The sequence below is a fragment of the Emydura macquarii genome, unplaced genomic scaffold, assembly GCF_026122565.2.
Source record: "Emydura macquarii macquarii isolate MOO-44397 ecotype Brisbane River unplaced genomic scaffold, CSIRO-AGI_Emac_v2 contig_1254, whole genome shotgun sequence".
Lineage (NCBI taxonomy): Eukaryota > Metazoa > Chordata > Testudines > Chelidae > Emydura > Emydura macquarii.
Genome location: NW_027131391.1, coordinates 2,531,953 through 2,558,016, shown reverse-complemented (window position 1 = coordinate 2,558,016; position 26,064 = coordinate 2,531,953). Strand labels below are relative to the sequence as shown.

General features: G+C 43.2%; 2 protein-coding genes across 3 annotated transcripts; one reads left to right on the top strand and one right to left on the bottom strand.

The window, feature by feature from the left end:
• The first annotated feature begins 898 nt into the window (after nucleotides 1-898).
• On the top strand, nucleotides 899-22,058 carry RNF10 (ring finger protein 10). The gene is made up of 17 exons (XM_067550088.1): nucleotides 899-1,432; nucleotides 8,651-8,853; nucleotides 9,844-10,043; nucleotides 11,297-11,387; nucleotides 12,532-12,716; nucleotides 12,797-12,933; nucleotides 14,041-14,201; nucleotides 14,879-15,007; nucleotides 15,210-15,450; nucleotides 15,703-15,836; nucleotides 16,295-16,412; nucleotides 16,871-16,972; nucleotides 17,586-17,720; nucleotides 18,469-18,569; nucleotides 18,884-18,944; nucleotides 19,112-19,270; nucleotides 20,178-22,058. The coding sequence occupies exons 1-17, from the start codon at nucleotides 1,270-1,272 to the stop codon at nucleotides 20,252-20,254; spliced, it is 2,397 nt and encodes a 798-aa protein (XP_067406189.1). The 5' UTR covers nucleotides 899-1,269; the 3' UTR covers nucleotides 20,255-22,058.
• Nucleotides 22,059-22,297: 239 nt separating this feature from the next.
• Nucleotides 22,298-25,425, bottom strand: POP5 (POP5 homolog, ribonuclease P/MRP subunit). 2 transcript variants are annotated; one of them, XM_067550089.1, is made up of 5 exons: nucleotides 25,283-25,425; nucleotides 25,066-25,208; nucleotides 24,256-24,405; nucleotides 23,467-23,550; nucleotides 22,298-23,234 (listed from the first exon to the last, which is right to left on the bottom strand). In XM_067550089.1, the coding sequence occupies exons 1-5, from the start codon at nucleotides 25,300-25,302 to the stop codon at nucleotides 23,125-23,127; spliced, it is 507 nt and encodes a 168-aa protein (XP_067406190.1). In that variant the 5' UTR covers nucleotides 25,303-25,425; the 3' UTR covers nucleotides 22,298-23,124. The 2 variants fall into 2 exon arrangements, with proteins under 2 accessions (XP_067406190.1, XP_067406191.1); XM_067550090.1 differs by having other exon boundaries at nucleotides 24,256-24,306.
• Between the last annotated feature and the right edge of the window lie 639 nt (nucleotides 25,426-26,064).

Genomic DNA, 26,064 nt, shown 5'->3' with positions numbered 1-26,064 from the left:
GCTTTTTAAAGACAAAGCTCCCTGCTGTTATTTTTATACATTACATCTTTCATGATTAACATACTGCTTCTGCCTGGGGGCTCAAAACTGCAAGGTGAAGAAAATTCTGGCCCTGATTCCATTTATGTACTATTTATGTACATAGTTAACCTTAAACAGGTAAGTACACCCATTAACTTCAACCATTAATAAATATACATAATATGGATTTGTATGGTCGGATTCCTGACTACCTTAGATTGATTCCCCCTGCATTGTCCAGTGACTCTGTGCTTTATATACTTTGACAATATTTTTAAGCTTTTGTTTTTTTACTATAAACTCCTTGGGTTGTGAAAAGTGCCAAGTATATAGTTGATGTTTAACAAATAAAATAATAAACCAACAATTAACAACAGTAATAACATGTATAGCTTGTCTGTCAAAAAACAAAAAAACCCAAAAACCACATTAATGTTTGGGTGTTTTTGATGTTGTAGTCACACAGGGCCAAGACTGATAGTGTTTTTCTGTGTAGTATTGTAGCCGTGTCACTCCTAGGACATTAGAGAGACAAGGTGGGTGAGGTAATATGTGTTTAAAACAGTTTGGCTTCATCTATATGTGAAAGACCTTAAAATTGCTTTACAAAGTCCCGGGGTTGCATGAAGTGGCCCCCAAACCAACTCAGCTGTGAAGAGAACTACAATTCCCACAGTGCTCTGCTGGTAATGCAAAACAATGCTGAGAACGAAGGGCATGAAATACAGAGAACCACAACTCCCATAATGCCTTACGACAGTCAATGCAAACCAAATCCGCCCAGACCCAGACGAGAACTACAACTCCCAGCATACCCTAGGGCAGCCGGCTCCCTATATAAAGGGTTCCATCCGGGTTCTTTTCTTGCTGTGGCGAGGCGACTCGTCGCCATTACAGGGGAGAAGCAGCGGTAGCTGCTGCAGCAGGCGCAGCGGCGCCGACCCTCCTCCCCCATCGCAGCCAGTGCCGGGCCCCGCGGGGCTCCCCGTCCTCTTGCCGCCCCTTTCCCCTCCCGGAGCCCCGCAGGCCCGGCCCGGCCCGGCCTAGCTTCTCCACGGTTCTCCTCCGTTTGAGCGAAGCAGCGAGAAGATGTCGCCATGAAGGAGGCCGAGTTTGTGCTGCGCCGCTCTCGCCGGTCCCCATCGCGGGCCATGAGCCTGGGCCCCCGCCGCCTCCCCCAGCGTCCGTCCAGCGCCCCAGCTCAGAGCCGTTGCCGCCCACTCACCAGCGCCGCCGGGGCGCTCGTTGATGCTGCAGAGCTCGCCCAGCGCGGCCACCGCCTCAGCCTCCGACATGGACAAGAGCAGCTCCTGCGGCTCCGGTATCCCCGGCTCCTCGGCCGGCAGCAAAGGGCAACAGACCCGCTCCGCCTCGGCCGGGCCCGCCGGGGGGGAGTCTAAGCCCAAAGGCGGTAAGGGAGGGGCCCTGGAGGGCAGGGGGAAGGGGCGCTGGGGTAATAACGTAGCTGAGTGGCCAGCCAAGGAGCTGGCAGGCGTATAGCGCTAAGCGAGGCTTGGTAGGGACGGGATGGGCTCCCAGGCTGTGGGACACGGTATCGGGGGAGTTGTCGGAGGGCTCCATGCTTCTGGGCAGTGTTAACGACACTCAGGGGAGGTCGGCATGCGGAAGTGGTATTGTGTGTCCAAGAGGTTGGTCCGCAGCCCAGGTGATATTGATCACTGACCGGTTACAGGGATACTGTGAAATGAGTTGGTTAACATGCTAGTTCCCCGCCCATCACATACTAGGCACCTCTGATAGTTTTGGAGAGGCCAAGAATTGTATGCTTGGCATGCATTGCTACCATATTACCACTGAATAAGGATTGGAAACCTAACGACCTAATGTCCCTTACAGGTGGTCTCTAGGTCAGCATTGAGACATTTGGGGGGAGGGAAAGATGTTCAAGGAAGTGTTCTTGCTCACGTTCATTTGTGCTGTAACTGAATGGACAGTTTTTCTTTCCCATGTAGTCACTTGAACCTCTCATAAGCAGGAAGGTCACTATGGATGTTTTAAAAAAAGAAACAAGCATGCTATCAGTTACTGGCCTTACTACAGTTTAAGCTTTCTGCAGTGTCTTTCTTCCTTAGGATGTTGAAGCAACTTACAAAGTACAGCTTGATATTCTTTGAGGTAGGGGCAATATCTTAAATATGGATGGAAAGGCTGGGACTTGCCCAAAGTTAAATGTTAAGTTCCATGCTCTTCCAAAATCCAGGAATAATAAATCCTCCTCCCTTCCTCAACTATGAGATGAGTGATGTCAAACTTGTTTGATGGAGAGAGCTAAATTCCACTCATGTTTAATGGGACAGGGTATAAATATAGAACTACATACATTACTTAGTCCCCAACAGACTGCTCATTGTTGACAGGAGGCTTATAATAGGATCAAAATTCAAAGTAGAAATTGAGAATCTGTTTATCACAATTACTTATTCAGTATCCCTTGGAAGGGAGAACACGCTTATCATTAGGATGATTCTTATGTCCGCCCTTTTGTTTCTTTTCTCTGTTCTTTCTGTTTCTCTCCCTCTTCTGTTTGTGTTCTCTTTCCCTTAGGTTCCTTTCACTGCAGCAATCCCTACTTCTCTCTGCCAAGGGGAACATTCCCATTCCTTTCCCCATTTCATTTGCTAAAAAGAGTATTAGTAAAGTAACTTTGTAACTGATCTTTATAGTTAACACTATAACAGTGAGATAAGAGGTGGAGTATTCATGCTTCTAGAGCCATTGTTTCAGGCTTTTGGAAGATAACCCTTATTAGCTTACACTTGGATCACATTTTGAAGGCTTTCTAAAATGAATTTGTATTCTGCATAATCTGTTTCTAATGCAGGCCATAAGGATGCATTGGGGAGGCTGGATCCATCTTGCAGGCCATATGTTTGACACACCTGCACTCTAGTGTTAAAGAGGTTTTGTGTGAATCTACAGTTATAATATTTCAGTTTAGACTATTGCACATAGCTTTCACTGATAGTTTATAAACTATCTTGTATGTTTGTACAGTTGCAGTACAGTATTTTGAGTAGTACTAGCTCCATCCAGAGGCAGTTAGAGTTCCTGGAGCTTGACACTCTTGACAGTTTGGCCCTAACTGTTTGTGACTATTGAAGTTTGCAACAATACTTGATATTGCAGGATCCTTTGATACAGAACTATGCACAGTTGAGTCTAATTGCAATGGTGCTATGATGGCCTGTACTCAATTTCCTTCCTCTTGGGTGATTTGATGTCTCAATTATAGTATTAAAAAGTATGTTGTCATAATGGCAATTTATACCTTGGTGAGTCTACCAGTGAAATGAAATAAGCCTCAAAGAAAAAACAAGAGTTCTGTAGCACTTTAAAGACTAACAAATTTAATTTCAGCAGGCATAAGCTTTTGTGGGCTTCAGCCCACTTCTTCAGATGCAGTTGGTAGAAATAATACAGCAAATAAAGGCAACATATACATATATATTTGCTGTATTATTTCTACCATATTTTTGTTATGATGGGTTTTAACTACAAAACTTGTTAAAGATTTTTCTCATTGTGTGAATCAAATATGTGAGTTCTTTAAAAGAACTGAAAAACCAAGTTCTACAAACAGCCCCTGCATAAGTCAGTAGCTGGGTCCTTTAGATTTCCCACACAGACCTCTGCCACTTGAGATAAAGGAATAAATGTTATCTGCTGTGCGCCAGCTCTGGGAAGAAGGGATACTGAATATTTCTGGGATTCTGGCCATGTTAGAGGGAAGGGGAACACGGTGGTCTATTAGCTAAATCTTTCTATTCTGACCGAATAGCCAAATGCATACATTTTGATAAATTTATTCTGAAAGGTGCTGTGGCTTAATGGATGAGATGTAAGTGCTATTCTAGTTCTTCAAAAATGATCTTGTAAAATGGGGGTTTTCAAAAAAAAATTTTTGCCGGGACCCCCCTTTGAAAATATTTCACCTATGCCATGACACCCTTACTTCTGTGCTGCTGCTGGGGGTGGCGCTACTTTCAGAGTTGGGCACCTGGTCAGCGGCTCTTTGGCTGCCCGGCTCTGAAGGGCTCAGGCTGTCAACCCCATGATTGCTGACAGCCAGAGCCCTGGCATGCGTGGGGGGCTAACGGCTTGTGACCCCCTCCTATAATAACCTAGTGATCCCAACCCTTGTTGTAAAACCTTTATTTGTAAAATGAGGGGCAGATGTGATACTTGCCTGCTTCCTATGGTAGGGGTCTGATGCTTTGCTCAATGTCTGTTCAGAGAAATTTAAACAGCCATGGATGGGGGGAACTCATGCTTTCTTGATATCCTTTAGCCTAGAGAAAAGTGCATTGGGCAGGAATCTGGACTGACCGTTCCTCCCATCCCTCAACAGAACATTGCCCAGCTTGTCAACGCTGCAGAAGAGGGAGGCTAATGTACCCAAAATGCAGATCATATGTTTGAATCTGGGATTCTGGAGAGGATCGTGTAAAGAATTAGGCAGAAGTCATAGGCCTATCTTTACAAAAAGCAATAAGGAGGCAACAGAGCCTCATAAGACTCCATCAACTTCATATCAAAAGTGTGAAATATAGGCCATACTCTTAATACAAAGAGAATATACCAATGTCTGTTTTTACATCTAAATGTTTCACACTTAGCTTTCTAATCTGTTTCCTAAATAATTGCAAAGAGGAAACATTGGGGATTGTACCCTTTTTTTTTTTTTTTTTTTTTTTTTTTTTTTTTTTTTGAGGTATCAAGGCCTGAAAGGATTTCATTAAAATTATACTTTAAGTGCTTGTAATTAGGTATAGGCTGGAATACTCCGACTGGAGAGCTAAAGTAAACTATATATCACAAGAAGCCATAAACTGAGCTGTTTTAGTTGAATTGTGGTCAATTGTGTGACATCCAAAGACTTAGTATTTATTTATTCAAATTGTTAACTTCTGAAACTTGTGAATATACATTAAAAAAATTACACTCAGGTACCATTCTATTGCCTCAGTTAACTCACTCCCTTGCTTCCTTTTGTATCTAGTGACTCTAGTTGCTGTAAATCAGTAAATGGTTCTGACATCCCTTTGAAACTGGAAGGATGCCAAGTAGGCCACTGGAAAATTTTAATTGATATAGGAGCTTAGATCCCATTGACTTTCAGTGGGAAATTAAGCTCTTAAATCATCTAGGCACTTCTGAAAATATCATTTGCTGTGAACAGTTCAGAAACTGGGTAGAAAATAGAACTTTCTCACAACTTCTGATGTGGATAAGGCATCTTCTGCTAGAGAAGATGCATACTTTTGAAAGCCTAATCATTTAGACTAGAACAAACAGCAGGGTCACTGAAGTGAGAATGTTTGCTTGACAACCAGCAGCGAAGGTCTGTTGGGAAACAGTTGTATATATGTGCTTTAAAAATAACTTGGGTGGCAGGAGGAACAGGAATTCTTGTTCTCCCCTTCCCCTAGGACAGGGAATGAATTTTGGGCTAAGTACAAAATACAGCTGGATAATACCTTGGGTAGGAGAGGTCCCAGGAGGCAGTTCAAAGTAACTTGAAATCCATAACTGAGGCATCCCAGAGAAGAAGGATGATACTGGACAGCAGAGGCTTCTTTCTGACATGCTGCTTGCCAGAACAATCAGAAGGAAGAAAAGCCCTCTTCCTGTAATTGTAGGGAAATAGGTAATCCTTTCTAAGATGAGCTTTTGCGGCGTGCAAGATTAGACATGTGTACTGTTTTCTGGCTTAAATCTGACTCTTCTCTTTTACTACAGCCCTGATGGCTTTTGGATGTGGGAATTTTCATGCAGATCATTTTGAAGAGGGGAAACTGCCTTCAACCAGTGAAGTTGGGGAGAAAAGGTGTCTGGAGACTATACACCTTGAGATCCTTGGTTTAAAAAAAAAAGGGGGGGCACAGACTAGGGATTCCTTTCCCATAAGGTGTGAGGCAATAATCCTCTATAATGAGGAAAGGGAAACGCCTAAAAACCCATGGATGAGAGCCAAATTGAGGGGATGTAATGTGATAGGAATGTTCTGGTAAGAGTTGACTGACAACTTAGTGTTCATAATGGCTTTAATTTTTTAGCTGTACTAAAGTGTAGAATTTCCTTGCTGTCAACTGCAGGAGAAGATTATTGCCCCACCTGACCAGAAGTAATCTGACCCAATTTAAAGAGACTGGGGTGTACAGTTATTTTGACCCATTGCTCTGTTACCTGGTGCTCATGGATTGAAAAAGTTTGGTCAATGAAAAGGGCTAACCCTAATCCTCCCAACAACCATTCCTTGTCTCTTAGAATGAATTTTAATTTTGCCCAGAGACTATATCCAAGTCTCCGTGGTGTAAATTATAGCTTCTTCTCTAAACTCAGAAAAGTCTTTTTAAATTACCATAGTCCAGGCCTGGTTACACCCTGATTTAGCTGCAACTTGTGTGTGCTTTTCCAGATAACACTGTATCCATAAGGTGTCAGGCTGACTTGCAGTCTCTCCTATGTGCACTGCAAGTGCAGCATGTCTTTGAATTGTGCAGCAGTGATACTGTAAACTCAAAAAAACAGTTCCTACTATCAGTAATTCTGAATTTGGCTATGCCATTAGGCCAAGTACATAACCAGTTCTGTCAGTAAACAATGGCAGAGTGGCTGTATGTCTCTTGAAAGCTTCCTTGTCACTTCTGCAAGTAATGATAGACTAGAGAAATAGAAGGGCTGTAATGCATTAATGTAACCTGAAAGTTTTTTGGCTTTAGTTTTAACTGAACCATTTTGAGATGAAGATCTTCTATTGTAAGATTACTACTCCTAGGAAATCACAGGCACATTTAAAGTTGTCGGAATTGTGTGGGGTTTTAGTTGTGACTCCAGTGGAAGTTGAACTGTGAAAACTGGTGTGGTAGCCCTCTAAACTTGTTTTCCCTCACAACTCAAGTGTGGTGGCCACAGCTTTCTATCTCTGTGCATTTTCTTTCTGCCAAGAGGTGGAAGCTTTAATTGGTCTAAGATACAATATGTTTGCTTTCGTTACACTTTTAAAAAATATCTGGATACTCAGTCGTGTAGGTGTGCGCACAGCCCTTTTTACTTCTGCCTAAACACATTTTGGTGGGGTTCAGGAAGTAGAAATGACTTTCAGTGAAAAGTGTGAAGACTAGACATGAATGAGATCATTCAGTTGCTATAAATGTATAGTTGGATTGCTCCTGATGCCTGTAACTTGGGAGTAACTAATGGCACATGAAAAGAGCAATAACTTTGTGCTTGCTGCTAGTGCTTTATTTGTTAAAATGCTAACAGTGTGCTCAGCACTCACCAGGCAAACAATCCCTGCCTCCAGGATTTGGGAGTTTATTGACAAACACAGATTAGATAAACGCACTGGGAGACCAAAGGTGGTAATGGTGTGTGAAGGTGGATTGACGTTTTGTGGGCCTTTGTGGAAGAAATGGGTTTTTAAGAAGAGAACCTGATGCATTGTACTGCCATAAGCATAGGGAGCAGTTTGGAAGAAAGTACAAAGGAGAAAAGGAAATACAGAGAATAGTTGTTTTTTGTTAAAGTCAGCATAATAGAGCAATGTGGAAGATCTAGAGGCAGGTAAATGCAGGTGGGGTAGTACCTTTAGGTGAGTTTTTGTGTATGTCTAGAATGTGGAATCAACTAAGGGCATATCTACACTACATACAGCTGCCACAATTAAATTTCTTTACAGGTCCATGCTACATTTTTTGTGTTGGCAGTGTGCAGCCTCACCAGCCGTGCATGTACCAATGGTTCTGTCAGTGCAGGGCAGCTTCTGAAAGCCAGTAACAGTCAACGTAAGCAATGCAGTGTCTACAGTGATGCTGCATCAACCTAACCACATCAACATTGACTCTGCCTCTCGTGGAGGTGTATAAATCAGCATAGTGGCATCAGAGGGAGTGAAAGTTTAGTATAGACACTTGCATAGTTAGCTGTCGTAATGTAAGATGCCATGCATTGACCTAACTCTGTAGTGTAGATCAGGCCTGTGTGTTCCCAGAATAAAAAGCCAACTGATAGCTATTGACTGGTTTGGAAAAACACCAGAAGCCAGAAAAATCAATCTTGATTACTTGCTGTACAATTGTTCTAATTAAACACACGCTACTAATGGTTTGGTTTTGGTCCTGGCCTGAAACTGGTTTATGTGAATGATTCAAGGAGGATAATGTAGTAGTATCTCCAGTTCAGCTACACACCTACTTTGTCTCTAATCCTCTGCTTGGTATAAGCTCTAATAGTGGTGGATTTGGTGTAAGTTTCAGTAAATGCTGATTAAGGAGCTGATTCTCCATAAAACTATCCATGATAGCTTTTATCATCCAGGTTTTTTCTAACTTAGCTGCATCTTATTTCAAGACAGCGAAGAAGTCTCTTCCTTCGTTAACTGCATAAGTTCCTAATGTGCCTGAAAAGTGTTTTGCTGTGGGTTTGGTGGTATAGTTAGAGGAAGCCTTGGAGTTCTGGATATATTGTCTTGCTGTAGGCAGGTATAAAAATACTCCAGGCCAAATGCTGTTCTGTCTTAAGGCATAAATGACTTGATACTGCCACTGCTTTTCTAGTGGCTATCTCAGTGAGCTTGTCTGAGTGTGACTTTTTTTTTTTTTTTCAGATGGAAAGAACGCAAGTGGATCCAAACAACGTTACAATCGTAAAAGAGAAACTTCATATTCAAAAAATGAGAACTTTTCCAGCCAGTCCCGTCGCTGCAATTCACAGAAAAGCAAAGCTTTTAACAAGATGCCCCCTCAGAGAGGGGGCACTGGTGGCAGCGGCAAACTTTTTAGTTCTTGTAATGGTGGAAGACGAGATGAGGTGAGAATTGTGATGCTATGTCCTATGAAAAGAGACTTTGCAGACAAGAGGAACCCTCTGACCTACTAGTTGGGTCTCCTTTGTTCCCTTCCTGGGCTGGGAAGGGAAAGACTCCTGAGGTGGTAACATCACTGAGATGCCAGGTTGAGTGAGATCAGAATAACTCTCTGTAACCTCTAAGAAGAGGATGTTCTCTGGTCTGAGACTTTCAATAACAAGAACAGTAAAACTAACAGAAGTATAGTCTGAGGAATGGGTGCATAGACGTGCCACGTACATATTGTGAAACACGGGTCCTTCATGAAAATAATTTCTAGTGATAGTTTTCAGTTCGTAAGTCTGGGACGTATTTGTGTCCAACCATTGGGTATTCTGAATCCCACATTATGGAATGTTTAGCAAAGTAATCTAACTAGCCTTGATGTGATCTAAGTGAGGAACAAAGGCAGACCAGGAATCCTCTCATGCTGATATAAACAAGCCATCCATAGTATGGTCCCCTCCTTGGCATATATGACCATATTACTTGTTGATTAAATTGCTAATTATATTTCTGTCCATTTCAACTATATGGAAATTAATCTAAAATCATGAGGCCTCTGGAATGATCCTAAAGCTGGCAATGCTGGCTCTTTAAAGGGATATTGTCATTTTAAAAGTAAAGTTTTGTTTACCCATGTCTCTAATCCTAAACTACTAGTTTTAAAAATGAAGAAAGCTTTCACTTTTCACTACATAGGTTGCTTTTACACTTCTATTTGGACAATGGGAAAAAGATTATTCAGTCTAACTTTCAACTTTATTCATTTCTAATGCTGCAGTATTTGATATTCAGACCTGGAATGGGAGAAGGTGAATAGGTAGTGGTAGTGCATTTTCCTGTATACCATTGAAGGGGAACGCTTCGGGTGATAGGTTGTACTGTGTATACTAGCTTCCAGTGAATCCTAATCAGAATTGTTGTCGTGGGGTTTTTTGGTTTGTTTTTAGGTAGCAGAGGCTCAACGGGCAGAATTCAGCCCTGCCCAATTCTCCGGTTCCAAGAAGATTAATCTGAATCACTTATTGAACTTCACCTTTGAACCCCGTGGCCAAGCAGGTCACTTAGATGGGAATGGACACAGCAACTGGGGGAAAAGGAACAAATGGGGACACAAACCCTTCAACAAGGAGCTCTTTCTACAGGCCAAGTGAGTGGAAGATCAGCAGGTTCCCTGACACTTATACAAGTGAGATTTAAGGGAATACGTATTCCCTGACTCATCTGTCACCTACAAAGGGAATTATGTATCTAATTACACTGAATGTATGTAGTGAATTTTTTTCTTTTTTTGGTATTGATTACTGAACTTCTGCTCCACTGGTTCTGCCTCCACAGTATTAGTGCAAGGATTACCTTGAGTGTATATAGAAAGGTGAGGTATGTTCTTCTCCTGCTTATAAAAGGAGATGTTTGTACCTGAGAGAAAACAAAGGAAATGCAGTTAAATGAGCTAAGTGGGAAGGAAGGAAAGGCTAACACACTCTTCTGTCCAAATACTCAAGCACCACCTGCAAAATTTAATATCCTCTCATGGGTCCAGGAAGACCTGTAGTCCCTTTTGCCACTTGAGTTAGAAAGGAAATGTGAATTACTTAAGTAATGTGGTGTAAACAAAATAAACTCAATTCATCTTTGTACAGTTGATTTTAGAAGGTGTCCCTTTTGGGATCAAAGCAAGTCTCAACTTTTAAGTCCTTATGTGCAGAGTTCATTGTTTTTAAACAGAAATTAAAGTTACTCATCCTTGTCTTTAAAGGTGACTTGTATAATTTTAATTTACACTTTGAAATGCATCAGTAATCAAAGTAATTTAGCAGATGAACTCATCTTTTTCAAGCTAATGTATTAATTACCTCTGTAATTTGAGGAAGGTTCAACATTTTCTGTATTGATCACCACCTTTAAGACCATGAAAAGTATGGCTAAAAGTATTGATGCTAACTTTTTTATGAACTATGGTAAAATGTGAATTGACTTTATGCTCACACAGACTTATGGCACTTTTCTGAATAGTATGTGACTTCCCCATAAAGGAAACTGCTGAAATAGACAGAACAAGGCAGGAACTGTCTCTGTTCTCTGCATAAGTTGTTCCCTTTTGTTTAATCTATCTTCAGACAAGAACTCCAGGCAGAATAGCAAAACTGCAAGGAGAAAGTGTGTCCAAGGAATGTGCTGGGGCTGAATTTAGCCCTGTTCGGTTCACTGATGTAAATGCTGGCTACAGTCAGCTAGATGCCAAGTCTTTCCACTTATCCATCAGGTGGCTGTACTGAGCATTCTTGGGTACTGCCTTTAAGGACAGGACTGACTTGGACTCCTTGAATTAAGAGCCTCAGGGCTGCTACATGTTGAAATAGGTGACTTATCAGTTATGATGCCTTTATGTCTTCCATTCAGCTGCCAGTTTGTGGTGTCTGAGGAGCAGGACTACACAGTGCACTTTGCTGACCCAGATACCTTGGTCAACTGGGACTTTGTGGAGCAAGTGGTCAGTAGTGATGGGATGGGTTTTAAAAACTTATTTATCTTCCTATCTAATGCTCTGGTTGCTTTGGATATAATGTGAGTTTAGCGGCCATTAAGTCTCATTCCTCCCCAGTACTGTGACAAAGGGGGATCTGACAGGGAATTATTTTTGAAATAAGCTGGTCAAGTACAGAGTAAGATTGCCAAAGTTTGTTAGGAGGAAGAGATCTTCCTCCTTGCTTTATAGATGGAAGTTGATTAGGAATATTAAGTGTTACTTTGACACTTTCCATAGTCTTATGCAGAAATGTTGTCAGCCTCCTGACAAGGTCACAGGGATGGAGTTGACAGAAGTGTGCTGTGTAGAATGTGTGTGTGTGTGGGGGGTGTGTGTGTGTGTGTGTGTGGGTTTTTTTTTGTGTTTTTTGTTTTTTTTTGTTGAGGGGGGGAGACTCTTACCCTGTGCATGGGCAACCATCTTTTGCCTCACAACAAATCTTTACTTGAATTATCCCTGGATTCCAACCAGATCTACAAACTAGCTCTCTCAAGATACTCCATCTATGATGCAGAGCATGCATTTGGGAGGGAGGTATGTTTACTGTTATCCTGAGCTTGATGCCTCTTTGGGAAACTCATGCATGTGCACACCAGTAGTCTTAAACAGATTACATATACACTACTAAAGAAGCATGTCTAATTTATTAATAATGTGTAAAAGTATGGGTCCTAAATGTCTAATCAGAGGAGATGCAGAGAAGTGATGTAATTAGGGTGTAAAGTCAATAAGGTGACACTAAAGTCCACTGTTATCTGCTGCAAGATTAGTTGCATTCACATTACAGTGCTAGTAATCCTGGAGATGGGGGGCCAATGAATATTTGAAAAAGGAAGCAAATCAAGAGTCTGACAGTAATACCTTGTAGATGACGCTACAGACTGCCATATGCACACTTTAAAAATTGTTCCTGCTAAACCATCTGATTTCTTGGTGAATGAAGGAATCTATTCTCCCTGCCTTGTTGAAAATGTCCCAGTCTGCCTTGGCCAAATATTTGTACCTTCTAGAGAAAGTGACAACTTTGCAACAAATTCCCAAATACCTCAATTTATAGTCTCTAGCTTTAATAACTTATTTGTATTATGCTTCTCTTATGGTCATCCAGCGAATTTGTAGCCATGAAGTGCCCTCCTGCCCAATATGCCTGTATCCACCTACTGCAGCCAAGATCACGCGTTGTGGGCATATCTTCTGCTGGGCATGCATTCTGCACTATCTTTCACTGAGTGAGAAGACCTGGAGCAAATGTCCCATCTGTTATGGGTCTATTCACAAGAAGGATCTCAAGAGGTAAGACTTGAAGCCAATTCAAATCCCTTCATCTTTCTGTTAAGTTAATTCTTGCTACTTAGCCTGTTCCTGTATTGCAGTGTTGTTGCTATGGAAACACACCAGTATGCAATTGGTGACACCATTACAATGCAGTTAATGAGAAGGGAGAAAAGTGTTTTGGTAGCATTGCCCAAATCCAAGTGGATGAACGTAGAGCAACCCATTCACCTTGGAGGTGAGTACTCATGAAGACTGGCTCTTGGAACGTTGGCTGCATGTCTGACTAAAACTTGAATGTGGAAGCTGGTTGCTATGGGAAACCTCACTTTGGGTGAATTTATACATGGCAGATAACTCAAACCTAGTCCTTAAAGGTTTTGTAGTTTTCAGATACCAATACCAATCAAGTTAACTACCACATCTCAAATGACTAACATGCTGTCTCCTAACCCATAACTTCCTTCCCTGAAACTTCCATCAGGACATTGTATTTCTCCCCTTCTAGTTGCTATGCTGCAAGACCCTGCCATCCCAGAATAATGTACTGTTGTGTGTTTCATAACTATTAGCTCATCACTGTAGATCTCGCTTCCTTTGGTTGGTCATTCTTTATTCCCCATCTTTTTTCTTCCTCCTCAACCCATGGCTCAGCAGCAGAGCGAATTATTTTAGACTTGACTTATTCTGTAGTTCATGCTAGATTATTTCAGCAATGCTGTGTGTGCAGCAGTATATGCATGATTTTTGCTAGTGGAATCTCCTGGTGGGTAATAGGAGAATTTTTAGATATTTGGGAACCTGTTTCCTATTTGAGGCTTGATCATGAGCTTCATACAGTTATCTATATAGTGTCCTATGCTTATAACACTAATGGGTAGGACAGTGATACAACTTGTGGGACCAGTGACAAGATTCTTCATATTATCACTACTGCTTTATGGTTTATTTTCACCTAGGATGAAAACCTTTTTTAGAGACAAAAGCCCCTGCTTTTAACCAAAAAAACCTCTTCGTAGGTTCTATAAATGTGCAGAATCTCACCCTACAAGTATTTGATGTGATGAAGTCACTAAAAACAAATATCTAGTGCAGAAATTTTAGCTGAATGTATGGAGACTGTAACGCTTATCATAAATGCCTCATAGCAAGATATGAAGTTACCTCCTGTCATGTTAACTTCTCACCAACAACATTGCTTATGCAGAGATCTAGTCTTTCTAGTAGACTTCCCCACAAAGAGGGAGTAGATGAGATTTTAATAGAAATGGCTAAGTTTGAAATTGGAGCTTGCTGCACCTGGTGCTTACAAAGGTTGTCATCTTGATGTTCTTTCCCTGGCCAGATGAGCAGCACAGCCAATTCTCCAAGCTGCTGCTGGCATCCAGGGAGCAGGTGCTGCAGTGGGTAATCTTGGAAGAGAAAGCAGCATTACTACAACAGCATGAGGAGGAAAAGCACACCCCTGAGGTTTGCTTTATTGAGGCAGCCATCCAGGAACTGAAGGTGAGGATCCCAGTTGTAGTGGATGTTAATAGTTATTTGATGCTTATGTTTTTAAATGGAGGCAAAGCATCCACAATTTCACTTTTTTGGGAGATGAGAATCCTTTTTCAATATTGAGCTTATTTATGGAGATGTGATTCAGTATCTGCAACTAGTGATGCTTAAGCAAGAGAATAGTTAAAATCTCAAATATTATTCTTCCCTTGGGGCACTAAATACTGGCAAGGAGTTTGATATTGGTGATGATAATAGTAATATGAACATTGAAATGAGTAAGAATCACTATCTTTGACAGAACTCTGCCATCTGGAATGCCACCAGCCTCTGAATGGTGTCTGAACTGTAGAGAAAGTGGTGTGGAAGCCTACTATTAGTGAAGCTTGGCTTTCCTTGTCCCAGGAATAGCTAATTCTTGGGCTAATGATGCTTTTCTCTGTAAAACACCTAACAAACCTGTAGGATATTGTGTGTATCAAACCAGTATGTGGCAGATGGCTGCAAAGGCCACACTTGCAAGTAAACTGGTATCCCTCCCTTACCCAATGACCACTTCTGTTATAGAGGGAATCTTGATCTGTGGCAGTCTGAGACACAAGGTGAGGGAATAGAAAAACTTATAGTGTTAGTCTCCTGAACTAAATAAGAAGCTAAAATGTGTTCTTTGGCATGGCCTGTAGGAGCGAGAGAAGGCTCTGTCTCTATCTGACCAGAGTAGCAACAGTGATGTCACAGGAGTCACAGCAGCTGTAGAAGAACTAGTCCTGATGGAGAACCCTGTGGAGTCTGCAGCTTCCCAGGAGAGAGAGGTGGGTTTTTTGGTCCTCTGCTTTCTTGCTCCAGGACAGACCCTAATTGTACTTACACTGCAGTGAGGAGGTGGAGTTAGGATGAGCAGGCACTGAGGATATCTAGCCTTCTAAGAGCATTTGTGTACCAGAGATTTAGGGGGTTCTGAATGGGATGATGAGAGTTGGATACTGACTTTTTTTTTTTAAACTTCTGTAACAGGGTGCTCTGGAACATCTTTCTTCATTTGATGAAGAGATGGCGGAAGCCCATTCTAATTCTGGAAGCTCCTTTCCTCTTCCCCTTGAAGCTGAAGAGGAGGTACCTGAGGTGGACTCTGGGGGGGTAACAGATGAGAACACTACAAAAGAGAGGCCAACTGAAAGTGGCTACCAGGAATTTAAAGTTACAGCCAGCAGTGGACGTTTGAGCAACAACTCTCCTTTTTACTATTTCTATCAAGGTTAGTGCGATGGAGTCTGTGGAGGGAGAGGCGAATGTTCACCAAAAAAGTCACAGGAGGCATTTGTTGCTTCACTAGATTCATGAGCTTGATAATTAACCCCTATGAAACAGAACGCCTTCACAAGAGAATCTGAACTTTCTTACCATTAATGCTTGAGATTCTGGGATGGGGGTGAATAGCTTTGAGAAATCAATGGTTCTAGGAGAGTGACGGGTGAGTGGGAACTGAAATGAATCTTGTCCCTTGTAGCGGAAGATGGACAGTGTATGTATCTTCACCCTGTGAATGTTCGCTGTCTTGTTCGTGAGTATGGCAGCCTGGAGAACAGTCCAGACAAGATCACTGCAGCTGTGGTAGAGATAACTGGCTACTCTATGACAGAGGTAATTGTTCCAGCTTTCCCTTGTATTAGCAATCATGGCCCCTTTCTCAGGCAGGGCAGTTGAGGGCTGATGGTGGGTAAGATACTAGGAAATGTAACTAGAGGGGTTGTCAAGCACTTTCTAGTACTTGCTGAAGTACTCTTCTAGGCAGGGGGTACAGTTGGGATCCACTTAATTCTTGTAGGACACCTTTGGAAGTAGCAGTACCTGCAGTATCAATTCTCCTGAATTGACTGGGTTTATTGGTATTGCTTCTGTTTCCTCTTTCTGAGAACAGATGAATGGGGAGCATTTGGCATAGTTGGAAATTCTAGGACCCTGTCTTGGAAACAGTGGCTGGTGGGTGAATGTAATAAGTCACCTGCTTTTTAGGATGACATATCATAGTGGGAGAGACTTACCTGAAGGCCTATGGGTTCTGCTGCAATTAGATATTTAATCTCTCTCCCTCCTTTCAGGATGTGCGACAGCGCCATCGTTACCTGTGTCACTTGCCTCTCACCTGTGAGTTCAGCATCTGTGAACTAGCTCTCAAGCCACCTATCATATCCAAGGAGACCCTAGAGACATTTTCTGGTTAGTGCTTGTATTCCTTTTCCCAGTAGGGATGATGCCATACCATGAAAAGCTTGGAAGAAGGGGTGTCTGTTTCTGTGGCTAGAAGGGCAAATGGATGACAGGAATATAAAAATTATCCTGTTTCTCAGTCACACTAGTTTAGGATGATCCTGGCTAAAACTAGTTTGCTCTGAGGCTAGGGAACTCCTCTAACTTGCTTGCCACAGGTGAGTTTCTATTTGTGTGGATTAGACAAATATTTAAGGTAGACACATGGACTAGGGTGGGAAGGGTGGATTTCCAAAGGAACATGGACAATGCACTAACTTGCTTAGATAAGTTAATCAACTAAGTTTCTCCAGAGCTGGAAAAAGCTGTGTGTGTGTGTGTGTGTGTGTGTGTGTTTTTTTTTTTTTTTTTTTTTTTATGGATTTTTTTTTTTTAAACCTGGTATCCTTTTCTTTTTCAACTCTTAGATGATATTGAAAAGAGGAAACGCCTGCGGCAGAAGAAAGCTCGTGATGAGCGGCGTCGGGAACGCAGAATTGAGATGGAGGAGAATAAGAAGCAGGGCAAGTGTAAGTCTCACTTAGACACAACTGACAGGTTTCTGCTTCTCTTCAAATGCTGGTAAGGTGTGAGTTTGAGGATTAGGGGTTAATATATTGGGGTAAAGTTTGGGCCAGCCATGAGTAATATGTATTGCAGAAATCAGTGGTTCACTTGTAACCTTGCCATAAAGTGGGCTTGCAGTAGAACTCTAGTACCCTTTCCTTATATGGTGAGAAGAGTTGCATTAGCTGGCTCAAAGGTGTGCAGTTTCTGTTTAAACACACTTAACACTTTTGTACCATGCCCAACACATTGAAGCTGAGGAACGTGATGGGGGCTGGCCATGGAAAGGATCTACTGTATTGAGGTAGCTCCCAGGATTGTTTCTAAATCCAAATTAATCCCTTCAAGTAGGAAGGTGAAGAAGGAACAAACATCTGTATAGGATTACCTCTGCTCAGCAGCAAGGTTTCTATTTGGGCATTTCTCAGAAATGGCAGTGGCAATATTGTTTCTTTCTCTTCCAAGTAGACCACTCCCACAGCCCCTGAAACAACTTGACATTTGCATACTAGTGCACTTTATCCCCTATTAAGCCATGTTCTTCTTAAAACCTTTTATCTCTGGCCTTCTCTCTAGATCCAGAGGTCCACATTGCTTTAGAGAACCTGCAGCAGTTCCCTGCCTTCAGCGCCTGCACAGGAGAATTCACCAGCAGTGATAACCAGAGCTCCTCTTTGTCTTTTCTTGGCAGCAGCCTTGTGTCTCAAACAGGTAAGCAGCTGGGAGAATGCATGGATGGATTGATGCAGTCCCTCCCTAGGGCTTTCCGACTCAGAACATCAAGCTAGACTTCCACTGCTGGCCATGCCACATTTCTGTATTAGTGGTGAAATCCAAAAGTTTAACACCTTGAAATAGAGGACTAAAGTACATCCTCATAGGTGTTGCCTATCTTCAACTATATCTTGTCTGTATCCTGGATCTGAGGTTTGCACTGCAGCCACCACTTACAAGAAGCCTTGTATTGGAGGAAAAGGAATGCCTACTTCCCTGAAGTGGACCCACCCCACTCCCAAGGAGAGCTGGGAAGGTTGAAACTGTATAATTTTGCTACAGGTGAACCACTGTTTGTTTTTCTTTTGTGTATCATGACCTGAAATGCTGCCATTAGCACTGAATATATATGCTTTCCTGAGTTACTCCTGTGAAGGATCAAGTTCAGTGACTCCACCACCTTAGGTGTGCCTCCTTTTCAACATTCAGGGACAGTTCCTGGTCACCTGCTTTCTAGTAAATGTCCTTGTATAAAAACATCTTGGGACAGTCTGTATAAGATCCTAAATAGCAGAGGGGGAAACTGATCTATAGGCAAGATGTGTTGAGATGAAAGCTGAAAATGATAGGTTATAATGCATTTGACTTGGCTGGCTTCAACATTTTTCTCCTCAGTTCAGCAAATGTGAAATTTTGCTAACATAATTTAGCTCTCCTGTTAATTGACTGAATCTTGTCTCTCCAGAGTCTTTCTCAACTCCCTTGTCAAATGCTGCCAGCCTGGCTAGCCCATCACCCTGTATTGGGAGCCTGGAAGAAGAGTCTCCCTTCCCCTCCTTTGCACAGGTAAATCCTCTTTAAAGTAGCAAATGTAACACCCATCTGACTATCCTCCTTGCTGTCTCCTCACTGGTCTGAAGTCTAAGACCACAAAACAAAGTCCTTGTGGCTGCTAAAATGGTGATCCTTTGGTTAAGCAGAGAGAATGTTTGGCAAAACAGCCATAATACCAGGCAAAGTCCAGTGTTCTGGCTTGAAAGTTGTATTCCACAAACTGCCTGGATTTCCTTTTCACTTCTGGAGTGGAGGTATGGGAGGAGATGCTAACAGATAAGTCTTGGTCTGCTATCTTAAGCATACATTTTTTTTTTTTTCCATAGATGTTGAGAGTTGGAAAAGCAAAGCCAGACATGTGGCCTAAAGCTGCCTCAAACACAAGAGGTAAGGAAACCCTTTTAACCATATTCAGGCTCTATTGAAACCCTGTCTTCAGTGATTATATTGCATAATTTCTGGTACAATGGCTTTTGGATAGAATAGTTGTGTTGCTGAGGTTGTACAAGAGCTCTTTTATCGACTTTGGTATTTCTAGAAATTGTCTCTTCCAGATCAGAATACCTTAGCACCTCCTGTTCCAGTGGATAGTGATGGAGAGAGTGACAACTCTGAACGTATACCTGTGCCCAGCTTCCAGAATTCCTTTAGCCAAGCTATTGAGGCAGCCTTTCTAAAATTAGACAAGCCGTCCACATCTGACCCCCTCTCTGGTAAGCACAAAGCTGCCTAAAAGTCTGCCAACTACCATGCAAGCTCCTGGACACTAGGAGGGGAGTCCTCACTCCCCATGTACAGGGACCATAAAAGCCCCCTTGATGGCTGGGTGAGTTTCCCCTACTGCTGGCACTGCATAAGGCTTATAGAAGGTGCCACGCTTTAAGCCACCTTTGCCCTCTTTCGCTGGGGTGCACCTGAGTTGGACCTCCAAGGTACAGCATACAATTGCATCTTGGATATTCTAGCATCTTCTGTTGACTTCTCCCTATGTGCAAGGATTTGTGTTCTGTGGTGAGGTGGACCTAGCTCACCCCAGAGTTTTGTGGCATCTGGTACTCCAGTGATGAATTCTGCAGCCAACTATAGACATGTAGAAGTTTCAAACGAATTCAAATCGATGTTTGGATTTAAATCCATGTGCATCAATTGATACACTAGTCCTTGTTCTTAAGCTCAGTTTCATGCTGCCACCAAACTTGCAGTGTATTGCAGACTCATATGGATAACTGAAGTGTTTTTTTGGCAGTGAGAAGGAGATGTACTTTTATTTCTAACCCTTATGAATGGGGGTTAAAGTGACCCCTTCTTTGGAGGTGAACTACTCCACCACTTGCTACCCAATATCTGCCAGCATCCTAGTTCAGAGCTACTAAAATGACCACAGTAAGAACAGTTCATACTGCTTGGCTATTTCAGACTCTCTAGCGATTCAACACAGTCCATCAGATTTCATGTTTCACCCTTGGACAGCTTTCTCTGTAGCTGCCATAAGGGCTTAATGTATTTAACAGTCCTAAATGCCATAGCATTGTATGGCATTAAATGGGAAGATCACTGTAGCTGGGAGAATACATGGCTTAATCTAAGACAAAAAAAATTATAAATATCTTTTCTTTACAGAGGAAAAGGGAGGCAAGAAAAGAAAGAAACAGAAGCAGAAGCTGCTGTTTAGCACCTCAGTTGTCCACACAAAGTGATGCTGCTGTTCAAGAAAGTTGTCTTCTGGTTTTCATTTGCTTTGTTTTGCTGCTATAGGTTAAGTATTTGAGCTTGAATAGACTAAATCCATGTTGCTAGGCCGTGAGGGAGAAAACCATGGATTTCCACCTTCTTCTAGCGCATTCAATTGGTTTATACCAAAATTAAAGTATTGAGAAACTGAACCTGGCAAGCTTTAGCCAAAGTTTCTAGTCTGTGCCAAGTCCAATTTATTTGGCCCAATCAGCAGTTTGAATGTGTTCACTGTTGTCTAAGGCACCGCCAGTCTGTTGCAATGTGGTGCCTTTCTCAAAACGCACCGAACCTCTACTCCCCCTATCAGTGTGTCTAGAGAGGAAACCAGCACACCAGATCTGGCAGTAGATGCAGTTCGCTGGAAAGCTGCAACATCTTTTTTCTTAGCAACTGCAGTTTGCCTGCTGCTGGAAACTGGCAATAGCAAAGATTGCTGGTTCCAGATGAGAGTAAGGAAGGTTCTTACTCTTTAAAACAACAGGAATAGCAGTTACTAATTCCTTCTGGTGGCTAAGGAGTAGACCTAGGGTGGGAATGAAGTAGCACTTCCTTACGTAACTCACATTACAATACATACTGGACTCCCTGCATTTCAGAACAAATGACTTAGCTTAACTACTGTGTACTATACAGCTGTTGTGTTAATATGGAGGTGGTAAGACTGATCTTTTAGTTGGCAGAGGCTACAAAGTGAATTTCTTTGCCTGCATGAGCTGGAGTAAACATTCCACCTTACAGCTCTTTAAGTAGGCTGGGTGGGTCTTGAGATCAGCTGCATTTGAATCAGAGCAATATGTAAGATGTAAAAAATCTGCAGAAATGTTAAGTCTGCAGCAGGGAACCAGGATGTACTGTCCTTTCAGGAGAGGGGTGTCATTCTGCTTGGTGCTAGGATGTAAATTGGATTGTTGAAGGCTCAGCTTACTTATAAACAAATCTTTCTGCATTCTTTTTCTCCTCCCCCCACTTTTTTTTTTGGAGTGGTCTCATTCTGCACTGCCTGTGGTTTAATTTTTGAAGCTGAGTTCAGTGATGTGGATTTTCATTAAATAAAACGAACAGTAGGTGTAATGCACCAGCAAAGGTAACCAGTGGCAATAAATCATATGCACAACTGGAACTATAGTGCTTTTGGGGAGGGGTGTCCATCCTCTGCTATACTCTACCCCATCTGTTCGACTTTCCAAATCAAACCTTACTATAAACTTTTCTACACTACAGGAAGGGGAAGACTTCCTTTACAGGTAGTTGGTAAAGGGGAAGAATGGGGCTGTGCCCCTTGCTGTTTTGTTTTTAAATTCCTTAACTCTCAGGACAGTCAAGTCTTCCAGCATATCCAAAAGAAAAAGGGAAGATTCACTATGCAGTGAGTTCTCACCTTAAGAAGAAGTGAAGATGTTGGATTCTTAATATGCTAGAAAGACATTCTAACACCTGACACCATATCAAACAATCTAAATAAGAACTAGTCTATCTCCTATTTAGTAGTTCTTTAATATCATATCCATCTTCCCATCTATTTTTCTGCTGCTAAAAGAAGTCTTTTCCAATAACATTTCAGGTCTTTATGAAGCAGCACAGGTCAAACCCACACCCTTCCTTTGCTATCCACTTTATTTAACAGAACAGTAGCTAGATCTATCTTTAATAATAAAAAAAAAAAAAGCTTTGGCAGTGGATCTTTTACTCAGCAACATATACTAGAAACATTTTCAACCAGCAAAAGCTATTATGTTAATTACTACTATAGATATGAACATAATTCTTTCTGGGGCTAGTACAATTATCACTATTTTCAGGTGAGCATCAATAGCTTACTGTATTAGTGGCTGAAGGGTGGAGTAATGTTTCATAGCTACTAAACACAAATTTCTTTGAAGTTGGAACTTCTCAATTTTTCTGCTTTAAGCATAAAAATTTTCCTTTTACATCAACTCCTGTTCTTCCCTGACTGTCCTCTAACTTGAGTATTCCCCACTCTAACCCTTACTAAGAGTGGGATTCCATAGATACTGAAAAAGCACAGGGGCGCCCCTTATTCTCCAAGTAGAAATGGTGCACCTTTCCTGTCTCAGTTTACTCCACATGAATCAATACATTATACCCACATTTTAATCAAAACCCAAAGGTGTAGGTCTTGGTATTTTGTTTAGGGAAGTAGGGCAGCTGCTCAAGCTCCTTTTTTTTTTTTTTTTTTTAAACTGTCAAGCAGGTTAACTACAGATCACTCATGCAGGGCAACATGTTTAGCCATCCTAAAAGAAATATCCTGATACTAAATCAGCTGAATCTTTATTATAATAAAATAGCAACTCCCTGTCACTTTTAGTGCTGACCTAGTGGTAGGAGGATATGCACATAGACCAATCCATGAGATAGGAGGAGCTTAACCTACAAAAGTTATTGGATCTATGTTCTAAAACTACTGCTCCATCCTTCTCCAAATAAAAATAAATCTTATCTGATTAGTTTGCTTATGTCTCCCCTCACCTTAAAACGCCAGCTAACTTCTTGTGCCCTACAACCAGTTGAAAGTCACCACTCCCTTTCTCCCTTCTGGCTTGAAAAGAGTCAGGCTACTGCTTAAATAGTTTCACTAAATAGTGCTGTAGTATTTGAGTTTTAAGGCTCCTGAACAATGACTTACAAGAAAGCAACATGTTTTACCCTTTGCTTTAATTTCCACAAAATCAAGTAAGTGTTTAAAAAATTTGGGGTAAGGGATGCCTTGATCCTTATTTGCTCAGCACAGGGCAGAAAGCCCAGGCCCTCTTTTAACTGGAAGTTATCAGATTGTCTCTCAGAAGGCACTGCATTAGTTTTAGGTTTATGTTCAGTCTGCTTCTGGACAGTCGTCTTCTTCATCCCCACTTGGAGACTGCTCCTCCTCCACTTCCTTAAGGGAACAGCTTAACACTGACTTCTGGATGGACTGTCTTTCCTCTGCAACAATGAGGGTAAGGCACACAATGAAAAATATCACTATTCAACATGCCTTCACACCAAGGGCAGTACAAAGAAGTTCATATAACCACATCATCAACAGAGGAGCACAGCTCTACCAAATAACCAGACTGACAGGAGAGAAATGACAAATGCATCATGCAACACAAGTCTTGCAAAGTCATGTGTCAGAAGGCCCCTTTTAGAAGGCATGAATGGAGCAGCTACTTACCTTCATTGGTGCAGTTGTGCAATAATAGTAGCAGCTGTTTCCTATTGTACTGGACTAGGAACTTCTGACAGGTTCTTATTGTCCCTGTTGAGGGAACAAGTTTGTGTATTAGCTGAGGGCTGAAGCAAATTAAATGCAACAAAGCAGGGCAAGAGTCCATTTTAATGCTGCTACAATGTATTCCCCCCTACTCATCTAGGAAGTAGGAGCATAAGATCATTACAGGCTATAATGTTATTAAACATAAATTGTGTTGAACAGCAAGAAAAGGACTCTTACTATCCCAGAGCCTTCCCTCTCGGTTTGAAACTTCTTGACAGAGACTCATTTGCCCCAGCTTGCAGCTCAAATAACTGCCACTTTACTCCACTTGAGAGGTGATCAAAACTGCTCTTTGAGGGCAGAGTACCAAATTGTGAGGGGGGGGGACCAGCTCTTTGCTGTAAGTGGTGAATTCTTAGAAGGTGGGGAATAAAGTCATACCTACATATTAGAAGGGCTTTTTTTTTAAAGAGATAGCAGTATAATGGAAAATAGAGCAGTGAACAACTCAACATAATGGGGAAACCCCCCCTCCCCCACCAAACTACGTGAGCTGGTAAGAGTTCACAGCAGAACAAAGAAGAGCTTGGCTTCTGGATTACCTTCCATTTAATGAGGAATCACAGGGGCTTCATCTTCCCTCCTTTCTAATAGTTACAAGAGTAGGAAGGTCAAGATCTCACTACACAAGGAGGAATTAGTAAGAAGTGCCACAGGCCCCCACAGAAAAGCTTTTAAAAACCTTACCTCCAACATGTATTGTGTTGAAGCAACAGGAATAACGCTGGTTCCTGTTCTCTAAATATGTGACAAAGGGAAGAGCTGACCAGAGGAGCCTGTAGAAGTCCTTTCGACATCGCAAGAGAACTATGCCTGTATAGGCATTGAGGTATTTCACTGGGCACACAAAACAGCTGATTAAAACAATTTATCTTTCATTGCCCCCTTGAACATTAGATTGTATTTTGGGAATTCTGGATTATTTACAGAACCGTGTCTCTTACATTGCCAAGTTTCCAGGCAGCTTACATAGAAGTAAAGACTCATACGTTCTACAGAACTAACTACATAGTTGCTGGCTTTGCAGCGATGCACCCAGAGAATGAAAGGCTGTAGGAGACCAGGCATTGCAAAGGGGTCTGCTGATTTTCCCCAACCTTCATCACTTGATAGCCTCTCACCTCCAGTCAGGAGGAGGGGGAAGACAACGCTTTACACTTTCATCAGAGGATGGTATAGCGGGAAAACTGCCAAGAGCAAAAGGACCGCACTTTAATCTCTTTCTAGCCCTGGGCAGTGCTTTGAGACGTGGGGGCTAAGGCCCATACCGGATCGTCGGAGACCCCGGCTACCACAACGGGGGTGTCCAGAAATGAGAAGGCCCCCACCGCTTGGAACACTGACACAAACACGCAAAACGAAGGACCCTCCACCCGCACCCTGTAATGTACGGGCAGCCCCCCACCCCGGCTCCATTGCCCGCGCAAAACTCTCAGAAACGGTGTCCGGCCCGGCGCGGGGGTCGGCGCTGGCGCGAAGGCGGAGGCAGGTGGAGACCTGTGAAGGAGATGGAGCAACAGGCCAGCCCGTAGTCCCCGTGGGCCCGGGCAACGGCATCCTTCGCCGCGGCGCCCACCGCCCGCTCATCGATGCACTGCCGGCAGCGGGGATCTTCGGAAAGGATCTCACACAGCAGGTACCTACAACGCAAGGCACCGCCTTAGAGCTGGGAGGGGGAGGGGGCGGCCGCGCGGAGCAGAGCGCTCAGTCTTACCTGTGCTTGAACCGCACCATCGTCTCCGAGACAGGCGGCCGCGCGCCGGGATCCCTCCCTCCTCACCTCAGCGGAAGCCGAGTCCGACCCGGCCCCCTCCCGCCCAGCTCAACCAATGGGAGTGTCGTCTCGGGGCATTACAGCCAATAGACATTCAGCAGGGGCGGAACAGAGGCACAAGAAACATCCCACAGCAGCGCGACCTATGGGTGCGTTGCCTGAGTGCGCGCTCGTTCTCGTACCGTGCCCAACCAAGGCTCGGACTGAGGCGGGGCGCGCGCTTATACTCCTCCTCCCCTTCCCCCTCCCCCTCCTCTCGGTCGGAGGCGTTCGTTATCCTCGCCGCCCGTTGCTGCCCTCTTCCCGCGGCCGGCCAGAGGAGCATGCGCGAAGTGTCCCGCGGCCGGCGGGAGTGGCAGCTGGTAGCGCAGGGACACTTGCCCGCGGATTATGTCCCCCTTCCCCCACCCCGTCACCGCTCCGGGCAGGGCCTCACAGCACGGCCGCTGCCTTCCCGCTCCCGCCTGAGGAGTCGGACCCACCCGCAGCGTTAGCCCCACGGGGTGGCAGCAGAGCGCCGCGCCTCCCGTGGTCCCGGGCCGGCTCCCGCCGCCGCCCTCAGCCCCGTCCCTCTCCGGCCGGGGCAAAGCTGGTCCGTTGCTTTGAGGAGTGGGCTGGGGTCCTGTCCCATCTCGTCATCCCCCCGTCCTTGCCTCCTCCTTTGTCCTCATCTGCCCCCATGGTCCTCGGTTGGCCTCTGTCCTCATCTACCCCTGCCCCCC